Raw genomic sequence first — 23,432 nt, forward strand, 5'->3', positions numbered from 1 at the left:
TACCTGTCTTTTGCCGCATCGCCATTTGCAATATATGTATACACGTCGGTCTGCATGTCCAGCTGGCTTACTGCCCCCTCGGCATTCATCACCCAGTCATGCTCGAAGCGCTTGGAATCGTAGGTGGAGCTTGTTCATCTCTGATTGAGCTGTTTGAGCACCTGATCAGCCATCGAGGCAACTTCTTGTTTGATAATTCCACATCCCCCCTTTGCAACCTTCTCACCTCCGCAAACCACCAGTAACTACCTAGTTTCTTAGTCACCAACTTACTTGGCCAACCGACCCAACCCAACTTATCCGCCCGCCACCGCCTGCAGCATCAATGCATCATGCAGAAAGCAACAGCCGCCCGCTCCTCTCATGCACGATTGCTTTTCGATTCCCGCTAACTACGAATTAGTTAATTAGCCTGTCATTGCACAGGAAATGGAGAACAAGGGTGGAATGCGCACGGCAACAAATCCGTCCTTCCGCCACGGCCTCTCAAGATTTGCCCCAATTCGAAGAAATCCCACCAACACAACGATTGGAATCTCGATATCTCCCCTCACTCTGCGATACGATATAATACTGCGCTGTTCACTCCCTTCCCGATTTCACGGTACTAGTCGCTTCTCGCCTTTGCATATGCCGCTAAATTATCCTCAACCCGAGTCAAGTCCATGTCTTATTATAACCCCCCCACCCCCCCGGCTCGGGTCACAGGAACCACATGTCTCAATTCTGAATTCTGATATAAGTCGAAAAAGCACCTCTCAACACATGGGCTTTTTTTTCTCAGTTGCCGCATTCACACAAAACCCGGCACATGTCTACCATATAATCATGTCGATCCCTCAAAGCCAGAAAGCAGCCAACGCAGCCCTCCAACCCTCCTATTCAACCGTCCTCCCCCCCACACCTCTGCTCCTCGTCCCTTTTCACGCGCCCGCCTCCTTGCCTCCGATACGGCCTCGACGCCGCATCACCTGAGCCCGAGCCCATGTCAAGACGTGATTTTCCCGGCCGCTCCCACATTTGCTCTTTATCCCGCCTCGCCCACAAATGCAACGCCGGACCTTTGCACTTTTGTGCTGGCCCGGCGCCCTCCCCCGTCACGGTTGCCTGGTTCACGCTGTACGACGTGACCGCTTCCTTGTCAAATGTGACTCTTCGTCCAAACTACTGCTGCTGGCGCCAGTATATTTGCGCTGATCGGCGGCCCATCAATTTCATATCCCGCTTCTTACCTCATGATGCAGTCCTTCGTAGGCCCTGCTAATTCTTTTCCTTTCCGCTTTTAGGCGTGCTCAAACTGCTAAGGCCGCCCAGACTTGAGAGACTGGGGGGAGGGGGGGTATTCTCGAGTGGAGGAGCATATTCGAGATGTACAACACAACACGGCTACGTGATTCTTATCGATGCCCGCCTCTTGCTCAGTAGCCAAGCTGCATGCACTATACCCGACTTGCCCCATTCGGTGCACATTTGTGCCCACCCAGGGCCTATTGCGTCCAAAACCTTTGGGGCTCACGACAGCGAAATAAGCAAGGAACAACGGTCAAAGGTGGACAGAGTAATATTCTTTCAGTTGTTTGCCGATTGGCATTGTCTCGTTTCTTATTCTCGTGTCTTCATGGCAGCTTGGGCGTTGTCGTGTCACCACGTACGCCACGCTCAGCGCCAGCAAGTGGACACGCCGGAGGAGGCAGCATTAGCCGGAGCAGAACTTTGACCCTGGAAGACGGCTCAAATACGAGCCCAAGGTCAGGCAGAAAGCTCATACTTTTTGTTGTGCCCATGATAAGGGTAGTGTAGGTCCACGTCTTGCGGATACAATCTCCGCGTAGCTCCATCCAACCCCATGACGAGATCTGTTAGAGCCCCATGTCTCCCATGACGATCAATTTGAACCCTTCTTCATCGGTCCACTACCATTGGATTGTGAAAGAGTATGGTGCAGCTTCATACTAGGCCGGGCTGTAGCATCATCTGCGCGCGTGACTCTGATGTCGTCCGACTTATTCAGCAAGCCAGGACCTGTTGCGGTCTAGGTCTGTCTCGATAAGCAAGGACACATCAAGGGGATTACTCGGCATTTGGTACCTTGGAAGCTCGGAGTCCTGCAACGTAGCTTCCAAGACGTTGGAATACAATGCACCACCTACAAGTCCGTTAATCACTGTCCTCGCAGCCTAAGTCATGCCAGTCGCACAATATGACGCCGGCGGCTACTGATTGATCATCAAAGGAATTAGAGCACAATGGGATATTGGCATATCTATATACAAGACTGATATCATTGCCAAGAGAAAGTGGCCTGTCCCAGCACCAATATTGCAGCCTCACCGCAACGATCCACATCAAAGATACATTTATACATCGCATGAGAGCCCACTGCAAGCCGCTTGCCCGCAGTGATGTGCGTTTTGTAACTGCTGAGCCATCCCTGCCTGTAACTTGATGGCGATCTTTCTCGTCTGATGGTCAATTCCCGCGTTCGCGTCTAGAGTGTTCAGTTGCTCATTCTCATCTCCGCCATCAACGAAACAGTTCTGTGGGTGCTCTTTATCTTAGCACCTAGGATCTTCAGCTCTTCCATCTCACGTCTCCCGATGTCCAACTTTATCTTGGCATAACATGGTCAAAAGTGCATGTATGAGTAGCGAGCTGACTGTTCAGCTGACCACAGCAACTATAGATGGGAACTATTAACCAATGCTTATGTAGTGTCATATGAAAGCAACTTGCCTAAATATTTGACCTTAATATTTAAAAAGTTCATCACAAATCATTTAACCTCCATGGGAGTCATCTATCTGTAACCTTTCACGCTGGCAGAAATAAATGGTGGCTCGCCGGGGCTGGCGAGTCCACTGCTCATGACGGGGTTAGCGGCCAACGGATCGCTAGCTATTCTTAGCATCACTGTATCAATACGCAGACGAGGTAGTAAATTTATGCTCGCCCAAGTCCAACAAAGTAGGAGCTATCGATGATGTATGAAGGCGCTCTTTTGCACGTGCGCGTCGTCCGTGAAAAGGACGCCATTGCAATAAGAAGCCTATCAACGAGTTTACTGTAATACTAATACAATAACCTTTCTGTTCAAGTAATTTTAGTTTCTGGTTAGGCTGGTAGGTTCGTTATTGAAATGATTCCTTTAATACTATATACTTTGAGTATCTGAAAGCTGCCTGCGTGGGCCATCTCACGGACCTGTTTGGACTGGGTGAAGCTTATCTTCGTACCTGAATCCCAGCTAGGCCGAACGACCAAAGCGGACTATTTGTTCGACAAAACCCACAAGGCTCGCTACGGCACCTTCTTTCCCGAACTCGAACCTCTCTACATTACTCCGAGAGGAAGTAGGCGCTGCGCCAAGCCTCGGTCGTCTCACAAGAGGTCTCGCCCAGCTTGTCGGGTCTGCAAGGAGCGAAAAAGCGAAAAGTTAAATGCGACGAGGCACGCCCCGCATGCCGAAAATGCGCGACAGAAAGAAAAAAATGCTTCTATTCATTGCCGCTACCGGGTCTTCCAACCCCCGCGTCCAGCCTGAATCTGGGACACCAATGCCGGCCGTTCAGCAGAGCGCGATCCTGCAGCCGAGGGCCTCCCTGAGGCCAGCAGCCTCCCGGGCCATCGCTGGGTCGACTTGCAGAACAGTGTCGACGTGGTCAACGAGGAGAGCTCTCTGGCGCTCTTTGCGTAATACAAAGCCAAGAAGTTTTGGGCTATTGGAGACTCTGGTCGCATTGTGATTCAGTCCATAGCAAGTTATCTAGGCGAGTACTGGGCAGACTGGATGATTTGGCCTCAAGTAGTTTTAAGAGATAGATACTTATGAAATGGCGGGCCATCTTGATATTATAGTCCTTCTGCAAGAAGTGCTCAGGTAGTCTCTCTCGAGACGATCAACTCCATGTTATGGCAGTCTCTCTTTGGACAATCAGGCCCATCTCATTTTCTATTAATCATCTCTGACTTTTCGGAGCCACTGCGGTCCATGAAAAGTCCGCATGCTGTCTCATGACACCATAGCGATCTTCCTCGTCTCCTTGGACGCACTCATAGTCCTTGGCTGTAAAAGTCTTCTTCTTCCCAGAGTGAGCACAGGCTTTCAACTGTGCTTTCATGGGAAAGGGGCATAGAAGACGCTCCTGTTTGCGACCGGCAGCAGTGGTGTACGCATGAGAAATGGTTTCAGGCACTGATCCATTCTCAACCCATGCTCGCAAGGCATCAAAGGTATTTGTCGGCTGCCCCCCCGGTCCACCAGCGCAATGCAGAAGCCCCGGGACCTTGAACAGGCGATAGAAGTCATTTACCTCGGGAACTTGCTCTCTGACCAAGTTGTGATAGTGCTCGGTGCCTTTGACAGGAATAATCTGGTCGCTCTAGGAGATCGTGTCAGCATGCGAACAGGGAATGGAACTGGCGGTTTGCACTTACCATGCCGTGATAGGTCAGCATTTTGCCGCCTCGACGGTGAAAGGCGCTCAAATTAGAATCCTGCGTCCCAATTACAGAGTCGTATAGCATGTTGGCCTTGTGAAAGTAGTTCTGAAAGCTCTCATGTGTCATGTTCTTGTATGTCCAGGTTGGATCAGCCTCCACGAAATACTTGATCCACGCCTCACCAAGACCGAGTGGCTCGCCGATGCACGAACCATTCTGAAAGCATCGAGTCCTCGCTGGGCCAATGTCGTTTGTTAGATCAGTAATTGCTGAGCCGGAAAGCGGGCTGCCAATGTTACTTCCGTACCACATTAGCTTCCCCTCCGTCGTTCTCGGCCCCGACCAGGTGGCATTTGCCACCTGCGCTGCTTCCGATGAGATCAACTTGGCTTTGCCGGTATCAGCGCAGAGAAACGCGCGGCCGACGACGGATGACGGATCAAATGTGCATGCGCCATCATCCGCAATGATTCCATCTTCCACGCCATCGAGATGATCACAGGCCTTGACAGCTTCCTCCGCCAAGGCCTTGAACTCGCAAAGATACGGGTATGCGCCGATTAAATTCATGTACAGCTGAGGCCAGAAGAGGTAGGACATCAAATTGTTCCAGAAGATGGCGGGAGCGCCTGCATGTATGCCATCGTAGGCGTCGGGATATCGCTGAGCGAGAGCCATGCCCTGTCGCCCGCCTTGTGAGCAGCCATTGTAATAGGAATACTCTGGAGGCTGACCGTAAAAGGCTTCGATGAGAGCTTTGGCAACAATAGCCTACCAAACTACTTTAGCGGGCGTTCGCAAGCCGAGAGAAGCGCTCAACTCGTCGCACCCCAACGTACCTGCTCATTCAACGAGAGCGACGCGAAATTGGTCAAGAGTTGCATATTGGGGCGCCCGTCCTTGGTCAGAGCCCAAATGTCTGGGCCGTAGTCAGCCTGCACCAAGAGACCCGCGTCTGTGGTCGACGTTGCATAGCCTTGGCCGATAGCTCCCGCCATCGCAGGATAGGTTGGAGGGTATCGTCCCGCGACCCAGCCGCCGCCTCCGATCGACTGGAGCCGGCCGTTGTAATTATCGACAGGAAGCCATGTTTCCACGTGAACACTGTCGTTCGCGCCAGGATGGGTATATGTCACGGTGATGTTGCAAAAACTGGCGTTTTCAACGACAACCGTCGGATGGCCGTAGTAGAGATATTGAGATGCCGTGGCGTTGTAGTTCTTGACCAGTCCAACATCAAACGCCGTGACCTCTGCGCCAGGAATAACGGGAGCGGACAAGGCGTTAGCCGCACAAGCGAGCATGATGGATGAGCTGCTTCGTGTTAAATTTTGATAAAAGAGATGTGGCAAGAATTGGGATCACCTTTCTTGTATTTATCATTTGAGCCACGCCAGGATCCTCAGGCCAGGCTCTGATGCATCTGTGCTTCAGCTGAAGCGACTGGGTAAGCAAAGGAAGCACTTGTGTACCCTGTAGCTGAGCATGCTGAGCTACCAAAGTAAGGCTGGTGGCAAAGCCTTGCCTTTCGAGCCACATGAGCTGTCAGTTCCATTCAGCTAACTCCGATCCAATCGAATTTCCCTCTATCCGAGTCCTCCACTCGCTGAGAGCCCTGCTACTGCTCTTCCTTTTGCGCTGCATGTCCAGAATAATTATATACGCCATTCCTGTTACAATACACCGATAGCTTGATTGATCATGATCCGCTCGATTTTCAGGGTTGCCGAGTACTGCTAAGGACAAACAGATGATGCATTATTCCACGAGTGGATGTCGTACGTTTTCGACTCTTTGTTGATGTTTGCAGCGTCTTGTCGTTTTCATGTTCAAATTCCCTAGCAACTGCTCAGCCAACCAAGATGGTTGACGTTATAGAGGACATTTCCCTACACCACCAGCGCACGCTGCCTCAGGTGTACTACTATAAAAGGAGCATAAGAAAATAGTAAAAAGAAGACTAGAAAAGGACGTGTATAACTATAGAAGGCAAAGAGTAAAAAAAAAGAATTGCCGCAGCGAGGACTCGAACCTCGGTTTCCAGTGGTTTGCGCAGAAAATATCCTCCACAAACTAGTGTCCTGACCCCTAGACGACTGCGGCCAAACGATGTGCACCATCCCTCTCCTAGTGGGAGATTGACAGTTGCAGAAAAGAAAAAAAGACAAGTGCCGCAGCGAGGACTCGAACCTCGGTTTCCAGTGGTTCGCGGTGTTGTAAACTCCACAAACTAGTGTCCTGACCCCTAGACGACTGTGGCTGGCTGGTCTGATTGTTGAGTTGGAGGCCGCTTAATACGGGTTATGTAGCTATAGAGGGATACCCCACTCTACTTGTCAGTCCGCAGCGCTTGATTGGCTCTAGGCCTATCAGTCAACCAGCATCTGCGTCTTCATTTCATCGCCTCTCCATGGGCAGTTGACCGCTGTGACATCCCGACATGGACGTAAGGCGACGATATCGCATGGAGAAGCGACTATATTGCGAAGGAATAAGACGAGGGTCTGTTGGTGCCTTCGACCCGGCTGGCTGTTGGAACCTTCTTCGCGTAGCACCGCAATGCGTCCCTGAAATAGCTCGTTCTTTTCCGCCCAACACGCCGAGATGACGGCTCAGCCGTATTCCGTTTCGCCATAGCGGGCAGCATAATGTTCCTTGAGGAGAAGTTCGAAAGGACGCTGCCACGATGAGCCCGCACCATACTGCTAGTTCCTTTTATCTTTTGTTTACTAGGGATTTCGCGAGGAGAGTCCTCTAAAAATAGGGCCATTCGGCGTTACGGACTAGGTTGAACATGGCTGTGCCTACGAACACACCAGGTTTGCAAACAGATGCGGCTAATAATCATGTATCTGGGCTTTCATAGAGCCAGACTCGAAAGGCTCTATGGCCAAGTGCTTGGTATGGTTGCCCGAGTCTTCCAATTATCAGGACTCGGTTTGTGACTTGCGTGTTTAATTTAGCGCCAGCCAATTGCTCGTTCACATTACCCAGGTGGCCAACCGGGCGGTCACAACAGATGATATGTGAGACCCCTCGTTGCTTGTGTTGGCCTCCACCCAACCGGGTTAGCAACTCATCTCCAGCATTGACTTTCAACTATCAATCAGGTCATCACATCTCCAATTCAGGAATATGCTATATCGCCATCAATAGCACCCTGCGGCGCCATTCCGCAGTTTGGGGAAGCCACCGCTCCACCTGCCGAGGTTACCAGCGCTAAACGGCCAGCTCCATCCCCGTACATTCCGCCCTTGGCCCAGCGTATAAAGCATATGAACACTCTCACACGCCGGCACCTATCCAGCATATCCGACACAAGATTCCTTGGCCGCTTGACTTCTTCTACCATGGATCCTTCTGGAGCCGACAGAGGCTTTTTCCAGACGCCGCCGACGCTGCCGAATCAGTTTCACGACGACAATTCCCATAAGCGATGCTTCAAGCGTATGTGTTTCGTACAACGGCCTTGCCGTTGCTTGAGGCGGAGCGGCGGAAGCAGCGATAGCTAATGGGGCTTTTTCTAGTGTTCTTGCCGAAGAGTGTGGCTTCCCAGACGCAGGATGAGGCTGCAGCACTGGGGCAGGACGTCCTCTCCGACCAAGTTTTTACTTGGGTCTCGGATGCGTACCGCAACTTACCCCATATTAAAGGATCGGGTCGATCATCATTTGGTCACCAAACGGGTGAGCTCGTCACTGGTGAAGGATGGAGAGAACTTCAGAACATGGGTATATCCAAAGGGTAGGAGACTTCGCTCAGCAGTGCAGCGTATCATCACAAACTAACACGCCACAGCATCGTCGCGACGGGCTACGACACGCCGTATGGTCCCTTCTCGAGGCCTCTGCAGTTCCTGCGAATGCATCTGTGGCAGCCGTCCTCTGCTGTCGTCACATGCCCATCCGCCATGCAGGACGGCGCAGCGTGCCTCTTGCGCCGGCACCTCACCTCGCCGTCGCTCTCGGCGAAACTGACCCCCGATGAGCGCCGCGTATACGAGGACGCGTATCGTCGACTGACGTCGCGCGATCCGAAAGTTGCTTGGACGTCCGGTCAGTGGATGACGGAGCGAACCGGCGGAAGCGACGTATCTTTGACCGAAACTGTGGCCACGCTCCCGGCCAACCCGGAGTTTGGACTGGCTTCCCAGCAAGGCGACATCCCCCTCGGACCGTGGAGCATCAGCGGCTTCAAGTGGTTCTCCTCGGCGACGGACTCTAAAATGACGGTGCTGCTCGCGCGCACGTCCGCCGGCGGCCTGTCTGCCTTTATTGCGCCGATGCGTCGCCACGACCCGCATGCCACCACCATGGCCGGCCATACCGACCCCCATGGCGAGAAGCTCAATGGCGTGCGCATCTCCCGCCTCAAGCACAAGTTTGGCACCCAGTCTCTTCCAACAGCGGAGCTTGTCCTGGAGGATATGCGAGGATGGCTCGTGGGGGAGGAGGGCAAGGGGATCCACGAGATTGGCAACATCTTGACCATTACCCGCGTCTACTCGGCCGTGTCTGCCGTGTCATACGTCGGGCGTGCGCTGGCCATTGCCAAGGCGTTTGCCCGCGTGCGTGAGGTGGGAGCCGGAAACCGCGCGCGCGTGCGTCTGATCCACAACCCTCTACACATGCGTACACTAGCCAAGATGACGGGCGAATACCGCGGCCTCATGATGCTCAGCTTCTACTCGGCGTACATTCTCGGCGTCTCTGAATATCCCAATAGCGAGTATGGCGACGTTGCGCCCGCGTTGAAGGCGCTCACGCCAAACGCGAACCTGGCGCTGCCTTTGATCCGGGTTCTGAGTCAAATCACAAAGGCGTACGTCTGTAAGCCGTGCGTCTCGCTCGTCTTTTCTTGCATGGAGGCGCTGGGTGGCGTTGGGTACATGGACAATGAGGAGCAAGAGTACCTCAACGTCTCGAGAATCTTTCGCGACGTTTCCGTGCTGCCAATTTGGGAGGGCACGACGGACGTGCTCAGCACGGACACGATCCGGGCTCTGAAGCACCCCAAGGCAGGCCAGCAGTGCCTTGCGGCGCTGGATGATGTCATTCGAAAAGCAGCCGCATTCTCTGGCAAGACCCGCGAGGGTTGGGATGCTGTCAAAGAATGGGAGTCGCTTCGCGCAAAAATTGTGAATACGGCTCAAGCAGATCTCATGGGCGAAGCTAGAGACCTAGTCTGGGCGCTGGGTGATATACTCGTCTCGCTTCTCCTCCATGTTGATGCGGCGAGTGATGGAGACATGGCGGCGCAGGAAATTTTTGCGCGTTTCATCGAGCAAAAATATCATGGTGTTGAGAAGCGTAAGAGGCAAGACACAGCTGCTGAGCTTCGCAAGGATGCGCTTATTGTATACGGGACCGACGACGCGGGAGCTGCGCCGCCGAAACTGTAAAGACAAGATGATCTTGACCATGAATAGGCAGTGAGAATAAATGTAGATCCAAAATAACACAGATTCTGGTATCATGACTGCGTCATCAGATAGTTATGTACTAGACGCAACATAATGTATGTCTACGGTGGGGGTGACAAAGGCAACACCGATTTTCGCCACGACCTCGTCTTAGATTGTATAACAAGTGAAGCAAGGTATAGATATCATATAAATGTATTTCTCCATAATTCTAAGTACAGAGGATCATAGTGTCAGTAGTGTCAAGTCATGAAATTGGCATGACTTTGGCTCCCCCAGCGTACGAGTTGCACTGGCCGGCACGGTTGTCGGCGCTGAGGTGCGTCAATTTGCAGTCAAGACCACCCGGGGGCTTGGCACCAAAGATTTGCTGCCGACCGTTGACGTTGCAGACGTTGAAATCGATGCTGCCGTAGTCTTCCAAGAAAATGTCTTCGCCGACGTTCCGGACAAGCTGCCAGGTGTCGCCGCCTGGGGTGCCATCGAGGCACTCAACCGAGTTGCGAGGTGAGGTCAGGATGCAGGCGTTGTTCCGGCGGTCGTAGAGCACCTTGGATTTGATCTTTTGGTTGATGCAGTACCGGCCCTCGGGGAGGCTGGAATCGTCGACGAAGAGCTCGCCGGTATGGGCGTCTTGCCGGACATGCTTGCCGCTGGTGGTGTCTTGGAGGTTGAAGCAGCAGGACTTGGGGTCGTCTACCTGCCTGGCCGGGATGACAGTACCAAGGGCAGTGCTAAGCATAGAGGAAACAACGAGAGAAAAGGAGAGCTTCATGATTCTGGTGATGTATTTGAGTGTATGGTGGGAAAGGGAAAGGGCATAGATGCTAGAGGAGGGAGGGCGGCCATAGGGGACTTTATATACTCGACTTACACGGTGGCACGAATAGAACTCTGAGACACGGGCTGGTCCCGCATGCCCGGGATCAAAGGAATACCCCGACAACTTTAGAGTTGCTGTCACACTGCATCAAATGACAGCAATGAACCCTGTTTGTACACCTTGTTCGGGATAAAGACATGGAGAATGGGGACGACGGCGGCGGCGGTAGTGGGTGGTGGGTGGTGCAACAAAAATGTGGGCGAGTCACGATGTGCCAAGTCACCAACACGACTATACAATTATCTATTCCGAGTCTACTAGTCACCGAGCAAGATAAAACAAATAATAAGAACTGTTATAGACCCCTCTCTTGCCGGAGAAAAAGAACCAGAGTGGCCAATTCTGCCAAGTTAGTCCAGTCGCTGGTAGCACGCAAGGTCGATTGTTGCATAGCCTCGGACATGGGGCCCGGAAGGTTTAACCAAACGTGGCTTGCGATAGTAAAAAGGATCTCCTCCACGACAAGCATCTACTGCTTGTGATATAAGCAAGAGAGGCTGGCAAGCAACAAGGGTATGTAGAGCCTTGTGAAGATGGCTTGTCCATCCTGCTGCAACGGTCAAGACATGCAGATGTTGGGCCAAGTCTGCAGCCAGGTATGCGTGCAGAACCAGGCTCTCTGAATGACATGAGAGTAATACCACGGCTTCGAGGGATCAAGAACATGTGAGCAACTGCATGCATGCACGACTTCAAAAACCAATAGAAGAGGCAAGCAGGAATTGAGGGGAAATTGGCGATGTGATGTGGCGTCGAGTCAAATCGACATGTTACAGGCGCCAGTGGCCAGGGGAGCCAACGGGCCTTGCGGGTGACTGCGGACGCTAAAATAGAGTAATACAAGGGGGATCAGCAGTCTTCCCCGCCGTAATTGGAGCGAGGCTTCAGGGGACCTTCAGCGGCGTGACGCCCATGAAGGACACTGAAGCGCGCTGTGCGACCACTGTAATGCTGGCGGAACCTGGTACAGCCATAGCATCATCACGTGTGGCAAAACACTTTTGCTACAAACGGCTCACCGTAAATGGGGTCAGCACGGCCTTCTGTGAGAATTGTAAGACGCTTTCTTTCTTGTAAGATGGAATAATGGCACAAGCGGTATAGACTTTATTTTGAATTTTCCAGTGAATTCTCCTACCAGCTTTCCACGAATGGCCTGTCCGCTAGGCAAGACCGACAACCCGCTGTGACGTCGCTTGACCCCACCATCCTCACCTCTGTCACCCCGCCATGCCAACCACCAACTTCTACTGGCTGCCCTGCCTCTTGTTGATCGCTCATCCGACATTTACACGAGTCAAATCAACAACTTGCCAACTGCCGAGTCTCTGGAATGAACGACCGAGCTTCCAGTTGAGCGTCCTCGAAGTTCTTCGAAGCTCCTGCAAGCCTGGCTACTATTGAGTGGTGTGGTCTGCCCGTTCAGTGCACCTCCGCATTGGGCCGTCTCGAGCCGTGACAGCCTGCAGCCACTCTGCAGCCTCACAGCCTTGCGGACTATACGTTTGCTAGGAAGAGCATAGATATTCGCTCGCCTCGAACGGACCTTTCGGGACCGGCCGAGCCACCCAAGCCCGACTCCGCGTGCCCTGCCTGTATCACTCTGGCCCCCATATTACCATCACACATCGAGTGGTCAACGAATCAATACATCCTCGCAACCGCCCACCCGCCCCCAGCCATGGCTATGCCCAACGACGTTTGGGAGGAAATCTCCCAGGAGATCCCCTCCATGAGCGACCCGTTCCTGCAGCAGTACATGACCGGCCGTGCCAACCTCATTGCCCAAGAAAAGACGCGCCGCGCCGACGCCGCTTTCCGCCAGTCCCTCTCCCCCATTGCCAAGCGGGCGTGCCGCGTCGTCGAGCGCATCCGCGCCGAGGAGCTGCAGACGACATGGACGAGCGATGTTAAAGAGAAACTGGCCAGCGAGACGCACGCCACCGTCTTCCCCGCCATGATGTTTTCCATGGGCAAGGACCGCATGGAGCGCACTAAGCTCTGGCGCGTCGTCCGCCGCATGCCCAAGGGCTCCCTGCTGCACGCCCACCTCGAGGCCATGGTCAACTTTGAGTACCTCATTGGCGAGCTGCTCAGTCTGCCCGGCGTCCACATGGCCAGCGACCGCCCGCTCGACGGCCCCGAGGCTCTCGAGCGCGGCACCGTCACCTTTCGCTACCGCGCCAAGGAGCGCGTCCAGGGAAGCTCCGTGTGGAGCGCCGAGTACAAGAGCAATCGGTTCCTGCTCCTCGCCAAGATGGCCGACGAGTTCCCGCAGGGCGGCCGCCCGGGCTTCGTGAAGTGGCTCGCGAGCCGCTGCACGCTGCACGCGCACGACTCTCACCTGCACCACCACGGCGTCGACGCCATCTGGGACAAGTTTCAAAACTGCTTCATCGCGTCCGCCACCATCCTGACGTACGAGCCCATGGTCCGGCTGTACCTGCGCGCCCTCATGCGCCAGCTGCAGGCCGACGGCGTTCGCTGGGCCGAGCTGCGCTTCGCCTGGCCCATCAACTATTGCCGCGACCGCCACGAGAAGCCCGAGCCCGACTACATCCACCTTTTTGAGGTGATTGACGACGAAATCGCCCGCTTCAAAGCGTCTCCCGAAGGTGAGGGCTTCTGGGGCCTTGGAATCATTTGGACGTCGCTACGCTCGCTCCCCACGCGGCCCATCATCGAGGACATGGACCACTGCATCACCACCAAGCTCGCCTTTCCGCACCTCGTCCTCGGCTACGATGTTGTCGGCTACGAGAACCGCGGCCGTACCCTTCGCGACCTCCTCCCCGAACTGTTTTGGTTCCGCAAGCAGTGCGCCCAAGAGGGTGTCAATATTCCCTTCTTCTTCCACGCCGGCGAGACGCTCGGCGACGGTGACGCCACCGACTGCAACCTCTTTGACGCCGTTCTCCTCGGCACCCGCCGCCTCGGCCACGGCTATAGCCTCTACAAGCATCCGCTGCTCATAGACATGGTCAAGGAGAAACGCATCCTTGTCGAGGCCTGCCCCATCTCCAACGAAGTCCTCCGCCTCTGCGGCTCCGTCGCCGCCCACCCCCTCCCGGCCCTTCTCGCCCGCGGCGTCTCCTGCTGCCTCTGCAACGACGACCCCGCCATGATGGGTCAGGGAACTGCCGGCATGTCCCACGACTTCTGGCAGGCCCTCCAGGGCTGGGACAATCTCGGCCTCGCCGGCCTCGCCAGTCTCGCCGAGAACAGCGTCCGCTGGTCCGCTTTCGCCGACGAGGACAATGAGGCGTGGATGAACAATATCAAAACTGCCAGCCTCGGCGACGGCGTCAAGGCCGACCGGCTAAAGGAGTGGCAGATTCAGTGGGAGCAGTTTTGCCTCTGGGTCGTGTCCGAGTTTGGCGAAGAGTACGACGACACGCCAGAGCCAGAGCCGAGCGCTACTGTTTCTGCTGCTGCTGAAGAGTCCGCTGAGCCCGCTGAGCCCGCTGAGCCCGCTACTAGGGAGCAACAGGTATAGTCACAAACATTGTGTATTTCTGCCTTTTACAGAAGAGTATTGGCCAATGCATTGGGCGGTGTTGTTTGAAGGGCAAGGTTGAAACTCGATGATGGATGTGTCAATATCAATATCAATCTTGATTCAATAGATGCAGTACTCAAATAACTTGGGGATCGCTGAATACCATGTTTCTTCAGTGTCCAGTTCAATTTTATTTGTCCCGTCATTTTGCCCAGTGTGATACCCCAGTTCATTGCCAATTACAGAAGCAGCGGCGAGAATCAAGTACAAACGGTTGCCAGCCATTGTGCAAAATTCACGGGATGTACGCGTATGCGTCTGCTCCTGTCGACAGCCTCGTTCAACGACGCTCGTGAAAAGTCGTAGCGACCGTTGGCCGTTTCCAGATTCCTTTGAAGATAGGCTGCCCGGCTGTAGTTTCCAATCTCGGTGTTGTAGGCAATCTGCGATGCTAACTCTTGGTAGTTCAAGTTGGTGGATTGGAATGCAACTAGCCATGTCAGTTTTGTTTATCAGAATTTCAAGCCTGAAAAGGGAAATATATATATATATATATATAAAAGAAGAGAAAAAAAAAAAACTCTCACCATTTCGAGCGGCAGAAATGGCGTCAACCACCTCTGTCAGTTTCAGTCTGTCACCTCTCATGGTAAACTCGGCCGGCCAAGTTGAGGGATCGAGCTCTATCGCAGCAATGACAAACCTGACAACGTCGAGCACGCTCGTCAAGCAAATCTTTACCGAATGTCCATCTGCACCCCTCGATGTGTATTCTGCAATGCCGTTGTTGATGTCTGCCACATAACTGCCCGCCGTGCCCACGCCTTCGCCGACACCGATGCCCAAGCTCGCTGCCAGCCCATAAGGATGGAATCGCTCCATAAAGATGCCACATGAAAAGGCTGTCCATTTCATGCGACTCCCGGTGTCGGCCCACTGACGCAAGAGGGTCAGCGCCGCAGCGCCGCCGCGGTCGAGGGGATCAGAGCGGCCGGGCGGGCGCTTCGTGAGGCTCCCTTCAAACTCGGACGGCACAAAGTAGCTCACTCGGCCATGGCCAGCAGCGTTGATGAGGTTCAGCTGCGCTTGCCCTGAAATGGTGGAGATGACGAGGTCGATGCCGCTCAAGGCGAATCGCAGCATCTCCATGTTGATGTAATCTACCACATGAACCTGAATGCGAAGGGCCTCGATCTCTCTCCTATGCTTTGATATTTGTTCATGCATGTTAGCCTACAGGGCCCATGAGAACAGAGACAACGCGTTGTGGCATGAATGCTGAGACGAGCAGCACAGTCCTGGACCAACATACCGTTCGCGACAGCACAATGAGATTGTGTGCACTCGCGGCACGCGACAGGCCCGCTGCCAGCAGATACCCAAGACCGCGTCCTCCGGCAATTGCTATGCGCATTATACAACACTGGCTGCACTTGATACAGTGCGGCTATTGGAGTGGATGCTGCGTGGCATTCTTTCAACACTGACACCAAACACGCAATGAAGACGCAACTACACCCCTTTCGACGAAATCGGGATGTGTTACAAGATCAGGCGACCACTGATATCGAGTTGCTAGCAAATAATCAGTAGCGTAGTTGGAAGAGCTCGTCTGTCCCGTAGCCACAACGCAGTGACAGCCAACACGTTGGCAAGAGGAACAAGGGTGGTCGCGTCTGTGTGAATGGTTTTGTCCAAGTTGAAATCGCAAGAGGTGTCCCGCGAGTCCAGACGCACTGGATGTTGTTTGTGCCTGGGAATAAATTTCACTCTTTCTTTGACTTTTGTCGTTTTTATATTCCTCCGGGTATGCAGGCCAAAGTTGGATAGTGGTCGAATGGTCTGATTTGCCGATCTGGGGTTGCGTCACTTTTGTTGCCGCAACTGTCTGCCGGGGGCTATAAGTCGCAATGCATTTTTTCTCAGGTCGAAATATGTCGGCACCAATATACCTGATATGAGACTTTTATTATTGCGTCAGTTGACGAGACACGCTGCAATATTGGGAATGATTTATCCAGGATGTTTGTTTATCGACGATGCAAGAGAGCTTCCCGGTGGCGAGGTGTAAGAGCAAGGAACGATTTTCCCGATACCAAGAAAGCTTGGCAAAGAAGAATGGAAGAAGGGGGGCGGGCACGGTATCGAGACTCTTGTGCAGTAGCGGCCACAGCCACAGCCCATGTACACATCAACTTATTAGCCCTCCCCTACGGACCGCCGTTTTGGGTCAACTTGGCTTACAACCGGGGGGCCAGCTCCATCGGCTCCGGTGCGCCCGCTCCTCCCCTGGAAGGCCAGCCCGGTGTGGATGGAGGAGGGAGAGGGGCGAAATGGATGGGAGGGAGAGAGGGATGGAGTGAAAGCCTGTCAAGCAGACGTTTTTTTTTTTTTTTTTTTTTGATATTGATGTTACATGATTCGTTACATCCGTTGCATCGTCAAGCTGTGACGTTGAGGCGGCTGATAAGAAGTCTTTTGCAGATTGACAGGCATTGCTGTACAAGTTTTCACTGGTACCCTTGTAGCTTGTAATAGAAACCGCATTCTACCAAGTAAAATGCGACCCGATGCAGCTGGAAACAAGCAGCAGGCCTCGGAGTAAACGGACCCCGGAGTGGAGGGGGGAGGGCGAGGCCCAGTGAGGAGGGGCAGGCGCGTCAACCTATACAGATCGAGACCTTTTGTGTGTTGTTTTGTGTGTGTGCGCGCCGTCTGATTGGAGAGTTTTTTTTTTTTTTTCTTCTTTTTTTCTCACACTTTCTTCACACTTGATATTTCTGTGCCGTTAAGAAATACAGGCTACTGCAGCTACTACCGCCGGGGGCCTGAAGACATGCCTGGCACCACAGCCAGCGCGCTGGATCCATTCTTTAAGCAGGGTTTAGTTAGTCCCATCGGGGCGAAATCTGTAAAATAATTAGGTGGCTTGGATAGTTAGTGGGCGGAATCAACAGTAGCGGAAAGGAGAAAAAAAGAAAAAGAAGCTAAGTTGAGTAGAGACACTGCGAGTTAGTAATTCTCGTCCTGTCTCTGAGAAAGCTGATATCACGTTGGGCAAACTAGACCCTCCATATCATGCTTCTTTTGGCCGTGTGCTCCGACTGCGTTTTATTAATAACCATTGAACTTTTGTCTTTCCAAGCCGCGATCCCTGCAACGCACAGTGGGCTTGGTTTTATTTTTTTCTTTTTTCTTGTTTTTTTTTTCAGGTAGCTTTCACTGTGCATGTGAAGACGGGGACGCACAACTCTCTCTCCCCTTGCACACACCACACTCACAAGAGGAAGGTCATCATCAGAGGGGGCCACGCGAATCAAGAAACCGGAAAAAAAAAAGCCAAAAAAAAAAAAGGAGCAAAAGACCCCGTGCTGATCTTGCCCGGACTGGCTGGCATTGGACTGTCCGTCCCACTAGGATATAATTGCAATCTTTTCGCCTCTGCAGCATCTGGCATCTTTTTTCCAGTCCGCCCCTCATCTCTTGTTCCCCTCCCCCTCCCCTCCTCTAGTTAGTACATAAGTCTAGCAAATATGAATAGTTATTTTAGTTAGCCCCTTGCGCCGTCTGGGATGTCATGTCCGAATCGGGCAAGTGTACCGGCCGGACCCGTGTGCGTAAGGCGCCCACAGCGCGGAACACTGTAAAAGAAAACAGGGACTGAAAATTTGGAAACAGAAAAAAAACAAGTAAAAAATCTTTAATGAAAAGATCAACGCACAATTCTTTCGGTCGAAAGACGCCGTTGTTGGACGCTAACAAGTTGGCCGCGTTCCTCCCACTTGCTGAAAACCGTCAAAGACATGCATTATTATTATTACGCACAGAATCATACGCACAGAATCACACGCACGCCCAAGACATTTTAATTAGGTGCCAAGCTGGGGTCGGTGCGCCAGGCGCATCTTGTTCACGTGTCTGCATAGGTATAACCGTATAGGTGCCCTGCCAACCCCCTGCCACCTGCTTGACCTGTGTCTTGGCGCACATCGCTATATATCAGTCAGTATCTGTCTCTCGCGGCGGCGTGCCGTGCTTCCTCCCATGCGAGCTTCTGCAGTCTGTCTGCAGACCTGGGGGTTGGGTAGTGAAGGACCAGCCGGGGAAAAAGAATGCGCCGGCAGAACCTTTCAAATCTGTCAAAGCAAAAGAGAGGGCTCTCTGTCGTTCCCCATCCGCCAGAGGGAGGGCTGGGGACTGCCGGTTATTACTGCCACCATCTATTCTTAACAATTTTTCCGTTTCCGCTAGGATCGCCTGTCTGTGCAATCATGCATCCAAAAATAGGAGGGGCGGCCAATGGTCACTGCCGTTGACAAAGGTGCCTGTTATAGTTTACCCCTCCAATACAGAAACTCGCCATCAACGTCGCTTGCGCACTCGTGCTGCCCGTTACGTCTGCCATGTTTGCCTTTGTTACCACCGTAGCCGTCGTCGCCATCGTAAATGCTGTAGCCATCCTTGCCAACCTGGTACTGCGCGAGGGGGCTCTCGCCCACGGTTTTGCCCGTTGCGTATCTGTTTGGGGCCTGGTATTGGACTGCATCGCAGATATTTTACTGAGAGGAGGAGCAGTTTTTACCGTAGCCACGGCGCGCTTATGATATCAACTGCTGCTGTCCCGACTAGCGATGGGTAGCTGCTGGCAGCTTTATTAGGACAATGCCCCGAGGATAAGGGAAAATTGACTCGCTGGAGTGGCTGCTGCGTTACAAGGACATGATTGCCTACTGCCATCTCCGCCACTGCTCGCTGAATAAGGACAGGAAGGGTGTGAGGATATCGCTTGCCAGGCTCCCCACGAAACATTGCCGAGACTGCGCGATGCAACTCATCAAAAAAGCCTCCGAGAATGCAGCCGCGCTCGATCCCCTTCTGGCCCTAGAGGCTACTTATTAGGCCCGGCTTTTGGCCGGAAATGATGCATAGAGTCATCAGCGTCCCGAATCTCAAGATCATGTGTAGTCCTGGCAAGTAACGGATCAACGACTAGTGCCGAGGCCGAGGGGTCGAATCGGAATCGGTGTGAGACGCGCCCGTGACTGGCTAGAATTGTTTGCTTGGGCTCCGACGCCACCAGTGCATTTTGACGTCGGCTTACTCATAGGGCAGCTTTGCAGCTTGGAACACGGCAGAAAAGGCAACGAAGAAGCAGAGACAGAAAGGGGGGCAAAAAGTCAAATGCCGACTCCATGGAAAACCGATCAAGAAGATCATCAATTTCGGAAAATCTTCCACAAATGGCTGCAAGCGGTTGAATTGTGGTTGGATTCGATTCCAGATTATGCTCGCCTGCATCTCCACGACACGCAAAACGCTCGTAGTCAACTGTAGTCGAGATTGAGATTCAGCCGTCATTCCATTTATAAATCCCTTTGGCACTCTCGTAGACTTTAACTGCCCACTGCCTATGAATATCGAACATGACGACTTTTCACTCATCTCCACCTCCGTGCCTCCGGAGCGAGACATTTCAGTCCTGACAAAAGACGACCTTTCGGATTACCTTGGCCCCGGGTCTACGAGTGAGAATGAAAATCGCCAGATTCATCACCCGTGCTGGGCTCAGCGTGGACTAGAATGAAATCATGAGTCTCAGTAATTCTTTGACGAGCAGCTTAAACTAGGCCCCAACGCAGCTACGCGACGAGTCCGGGTCAGGAGACGCCTGCAACAGGCAAAGTGCTCTATATCATCGCAAAGCCTTGTTTTACAGCCATCGAGAATGATTCGGGGTACTTCGAAAACAATATTTGATGGGAGGGCTCGCGCATACAAAACCTTTACCACTCTATTCATACTCCACATGAGTTCAGAAAGGAAAATTTGCCACAGGCTCTACGCCTATGACCGACGGAGGCGCATCATCAACTCAGCAGCCTTTGACTATAAATGAGGCTTGCCCGGTGCTTGCCCGGTGGCTTCTCGTCTTTGCCTAGAGTTACTTGAGGATCGCGGCCATAATAGCAACCGGAATCTGTACCACGATGAAGATAATGACGCACCTTCGCTGGATGTGAGTCGCTATCATGTCACTCGGTATCTCGAATGCTTTAGAAATTGGAATGCTGACGAAAAACATCCATGCAGTCCGTTCCAGACGGGAGGGTTCCAGTTGATACTCTTCTCGCATGGTGACATATGGACTGATATGCCAAGCATGGAGATGAGGGACCTCGCTTTGCTAAGTAATTTTTGCCGTCTGTGTGGAGTTTCTTCGTATCTTTTGTGCGAGGCAGTGAACATGGACGTGGGTATTGAGTAACTGGCCGTAGGTGTGCGACGTAGAGTGTTGGTATCTTCAGCTCCAGCAGGCATACACCATCGAGCAGCCATCTGTGCTACAATAACTCACGTCCACCCTTGGCCGGCCAAAGTCCCTGCAACATCCTCCTATTTCAGCCAATGGGACAGAACTAAACCCGGGCATGAATCATTTCCTCGTCAAATTGGCCTTGCCCACATCGCAGATTCTTGCATCAAGTGCACATATAATAAGGGAACGAAGCGCCATCGACAACACGAGAATCCCAAGCCATCCACTCCGCAGAACCCAAGCAGTCCCCATACGCAGTACATTTTATGCAAGACATCCTCCTTAATTGCGCTTACAATGGCTGAAGTCGCTAGTCTCTACAACACTCTACCTACACTCGGCGAGGCTGATGAGCAGTTTGTTAATCGCGAGGCCACGCTATGTGCCTTGGCTACGCTTTTGGCTCAGTATGAGTACGCATTTGGCCTCTGCCTCGTTCATACCCACTGCAAACTTGCCGAGGGCGAAATCATGCTGGCCAGAGGCAATGTCTCTGAGCCCGAGCTGATGGAGCATGCTCCAACTTTTTACCCCGAACGGTGGCTTTCCACAGGGGAGCCATACGAATTCACATTGCGGAGGACTGGGAAGCCTCCGACGAAACTCGTCGACGAGTTCCAGCGCATCGTCAAGGATGCCAAGCTTCAGGACATTCTCGGCCTGTATCACATCGATGGAGGGGGGGAGATGCCGGCTATCATCGAGTGGACTGAGGGCAGAAAGAACCTCACTCGAGAGATTGCCGCTGATGACAAGACAGGCGAGCCAATTCAGACGGCTTGGGACTTTGCCCGAGGAGATCCCGTCACCATGAGCTGCGCCATCTATTGCGATCAACGCACGACCCGTGGCGCAAGCACGCATAAAGGTATGTGAAGTCCGTCCAACAAAGCATTGTGTCGGAGTTAACCTGGCATAATCAAAGGCACACGATCGCATGTCTAAACCAAGGCACCGCCGATGGTTAGAAGTTGAGGCTGCTTTAGATTGAAATATTGCAACCGAGAGCATTGATCAGTCGTCGTGGCTTTCCTCTCGTGTATGAACTTGTTTTCTTCTTTCGCAGGTGCCAGTTACACTTTCAGCCAAAGCACAAGGTAGCTTAGATTCAAACAAAGGCATATCTGCAAACAAAAACATCATTGACGACGGAGTCATTTGTTACCTCCAACAATTTTCCATGTATCCTAGATATCTGTATTGTTCCTACGTGTCCAGGGACCAATGCCTTATACTCTCGCTACATATTACGCCTGATAGACCCACCAAAGGACCGTTGACTACGTCGCTTGGGCAGGCCGAGCATCTGATGGGCAATTTCTTTTCAATCCAAGTTTCCATCTGGCCTTAAGGTGAAGAGACATGCATCAGGCCTGACGCTACTGGAGTTACCGAACACAACGCGACTTGCTGCTTCATATACTCTAAAGATCCCAGGCCCTAACTACCGCCAGTCTCCAAGTCGTGGAATAACAGTCATTGTCTGAGACGCCAAGTATTCAAATACTCCAATTTTGCTTACGTCGGCATTTTTGCCACCATGCCACGTAACTCGGCCAAAGTTGGACGCTCCTCTGGCCTCGAACGCATGCACGCTTCAACGATGGCTTGAAGCGGAGGTGGTACAGGCCATTCGACAAAGTGCGTGATTGGGCCATTCGCGTAGACCATACTTTTGATGCAGTTTCCAATATCGAATATGTCGGATAAAGGGCTCCACCCCGAGTCCTCCAAGCCCCCCTCGAAGGCGACCTCGGGCGCCTTGCGCTCTCCCCAGCGGCTCTCGAGATCGCAAACAACCAGGCGCTGGCCGTCGTTTGAAAAGAGAAGGTTATCGGCGCGCAAGTCGCGATGAACAATGCCAACCGAGTGAAGACAGTGCAAGGCGTCAATGAGTTGTAGTATCCAGCTCTTGTAGACAGCCAAGGAGGAGAAGCTATGGAGTGTGCGTGCGCTAGATGATAGCTTTTCAAAGACAAGTTGCCCGTCGGGAGACGTTCCGAGAAGTTGGATCACGTTGAGAGAAAGTGGATGGCCCGGTACAGAGCCGCCTTGGCATTTGATTAGATTCTCGACCTCGCTTCGGTACTTGGCCTTTTTTACGAAGTGCTTCGCTGGGTTGACAGAGACAAGAGGAAGCTTGGAAATGAGCTCGGTCACGTCCTCAGAGTCGTCCGCTATAGCCTCGGGATGCTTTAAACAGCAGTTCAGTGGGCGTATGTCATCACCGTCGACCTCAAAGTGACCAGACATGGCCGGCAAGTTGCGGTGGAGCCTGAGGATATCGCCAGATAGAGTTCCGGGAACGTCAAAGATGCGCACGCATTGGCCAAGCTTGGTGCCGTCGTCATACCAGAACGTCATGGAAGACTTGTCGCCGCGCTCAAGATGTAGCTCGAGAACTGGTAGACCGCTAGGGGGGAAAAGATTGGTAGCGAGGCGACGCTGCTCATAGTCAGCTCGTAAACGGCGCACATTTTTGCTAAAGGGGTCGTCAGTTTGAATATGGCTAGCCATAGCTTGGTGGTCGGCACTGATTCTGAATCACAAGCAACGGATGATGCGCGAGTTATCGGTTGCAGGGCGATGTTCTACGCAGGCAGGCTGTCACATATGAGGGAAAATAGTTCAACATCCAAGGACAGCGTCTGTGTTTTGTTTTCTTTGTTGTTCTTTTTTTTTTTTTGGCGTGACACCGGCGAGTTACACAAGCCACACACGTACCACTTCGCTAACCGGTTTTAGAAATAGTAGCGGCTACTCTATACTCGTATTAATGAATAGTAGATAGTTCTCTTATAAACATATAAGTAGAATTTAGAAGATATAAGATAACGTGGTTAATAAGCGAGCAGCGCAGATAAGCAAGTAA

General features: G+C 52.7%; 7 protein-coding genes across 7 annotated transcripts; 3 read left to right on the plus strand and 4 right to left on the minus strand.

Moving 5' to 3' along the window:
- Window positions 1–3,956: 3,956 nt before the first annotated feature.
- Window positions 3,957–5,744, minus strand: BBA_05788 (feruloyl esterase B precursor; the record flags this gene model as incomplete). The annotated part of the gene is made up of 3 exons (XM_008600885.1): window positions 3,957–4,379; window positions 4,435–5,211; window positions 5,280–5,744. 3 exons carry the CDS (start codon window positions 5,742–5,744, stop codon window positions 3,957–3,959), a joined length of 1,665 nt encoding a protein of 554 aa, XP_008599107.1.
- Window positions 5,745–7,234: 1,490 nt separating this feature from the next.
- BBA_05789 (acyl-CoA dehydrogenase) lies at window positions 7,235–9,841 on the plus strand (the record flags this gene model as incomplete). Its single annotated transcript, XM_008600886.1, has 5 exons — window positions 7,235–7,259; window positions 7,307–7,377; window positions 7,551–7,887; window positions 7,968–8,184; window positions 8,239–9,841. The coding sequence occupies 5 exons, from the start codon at window positions 7,235–7,237 to the stop codon at window positions 9,839–9,841; spliced, it is 2,253 nt and encodes a 750-aa protein (XP_008599108.1).
- Window positions 9,842–10,109: 268 nt separating this feature from the next.
- BBA_05790 (uncharacterized protein) lies at window positions 10,110–10,637 on the minus strand (the record flags this gene model as incomplete). Its single annotated transcript, XM_008600887.1, has 1 exon — window positions 10,110–10,637. The coding sequence occupies one exon, from the start codon at window positions 10,635–10,637 to the stop codon at window positions 10,110–10,112; it is 528 nt and encodes a 175-aa protein (XP_008599109.1).
- Window positions 10,638–12,426: 1,789 nt separating this feature from the next.
- BBA_05791 (adenosine/AMP deaminase) lies at window positions 12,427–14,241 on the plus strand (the record flags this gene model as incomplete). The annotated part of the gene is made up of 1 exon (XM_008600888.1): window positions 12,427–14,241. One exon carries the CDS (start codon window positions 12,427–12,429, stop codon window positions 14,239–14,241), a length of 1,815 nt encoding a protein of 604 aa, XP_008599110.1.
- A 263-nt stretch (window positions 14,242–14,504) lies between these two features.
- BBA_05792 (isoflavone reductase) lies at window positions 14,505–15,393 on the minus strand (the record flags this gene model as incomplete). The annotated part of the gene is made up of 2 exons (XM_008600889.1): window positions 14,505–14,734; window positions 14,832–15,393. 2 exons carry the CDS (start codon window positions 15,391–15,393, stop codon window positions 14,505–14,507), a joined length of 792 nt encoding a protein of 263 aa, XP_008599111.1.
- Window positions 15,394–20,857: 5,464 nt separating this feature from the next.
- On the plus strand, window positions 20,858–21,505 carry BBA_05793 (uncharacterized protein; the record flags this gene model as incomplete). The annotated part of the gene is made up of 2 exons (XM_008600890.1): window positions 20,858–21,428; window positions 21,486–21,505. 2 exons carry the CDS (start codon window positions 20,858–20,860, stop codon window positions 21,503–21,505), a joined length of 591 nt encoding a protein of 196 aa, XP_008599112.1.
- Window positions 21,506–22,078: 573 nt separating this feature from the next.
- BBA_05794 (putative serine/threonine protein kinase) lies at window positions 22,079–23,077 on the minus strand (the record flags this gene model as incomplete). The annotated part of the gene is made up of 1 exon (XM_008600891.1): window positions 22,079–23,077. The coding sequence occupies one exon, from the start codon at window positions 23,075–23,077 to the stop codon at window positions 22,079–22,081; it is 999 nt and encodes a 332-aa protein (XP_008599113.1).
- Window positions 23,078–23,432: the final 355 nt, after the last annotated feature.

Source organism: Beauveria bassiana (assembly GCF_000280675.1).
Source record: "Beauveria bassiana ARSEF 2860 unplaced genomic scaffold BBA_S00015, whole genome shotgun sequence".
In the NCBI taxonomy this organism is placed as follows: Eukaryota; Fungi; Ascomycota; class Sordariomycetes; order Hypocreales; family Cordycipitaceae; genus Beauveria; species Beauveria bassiana.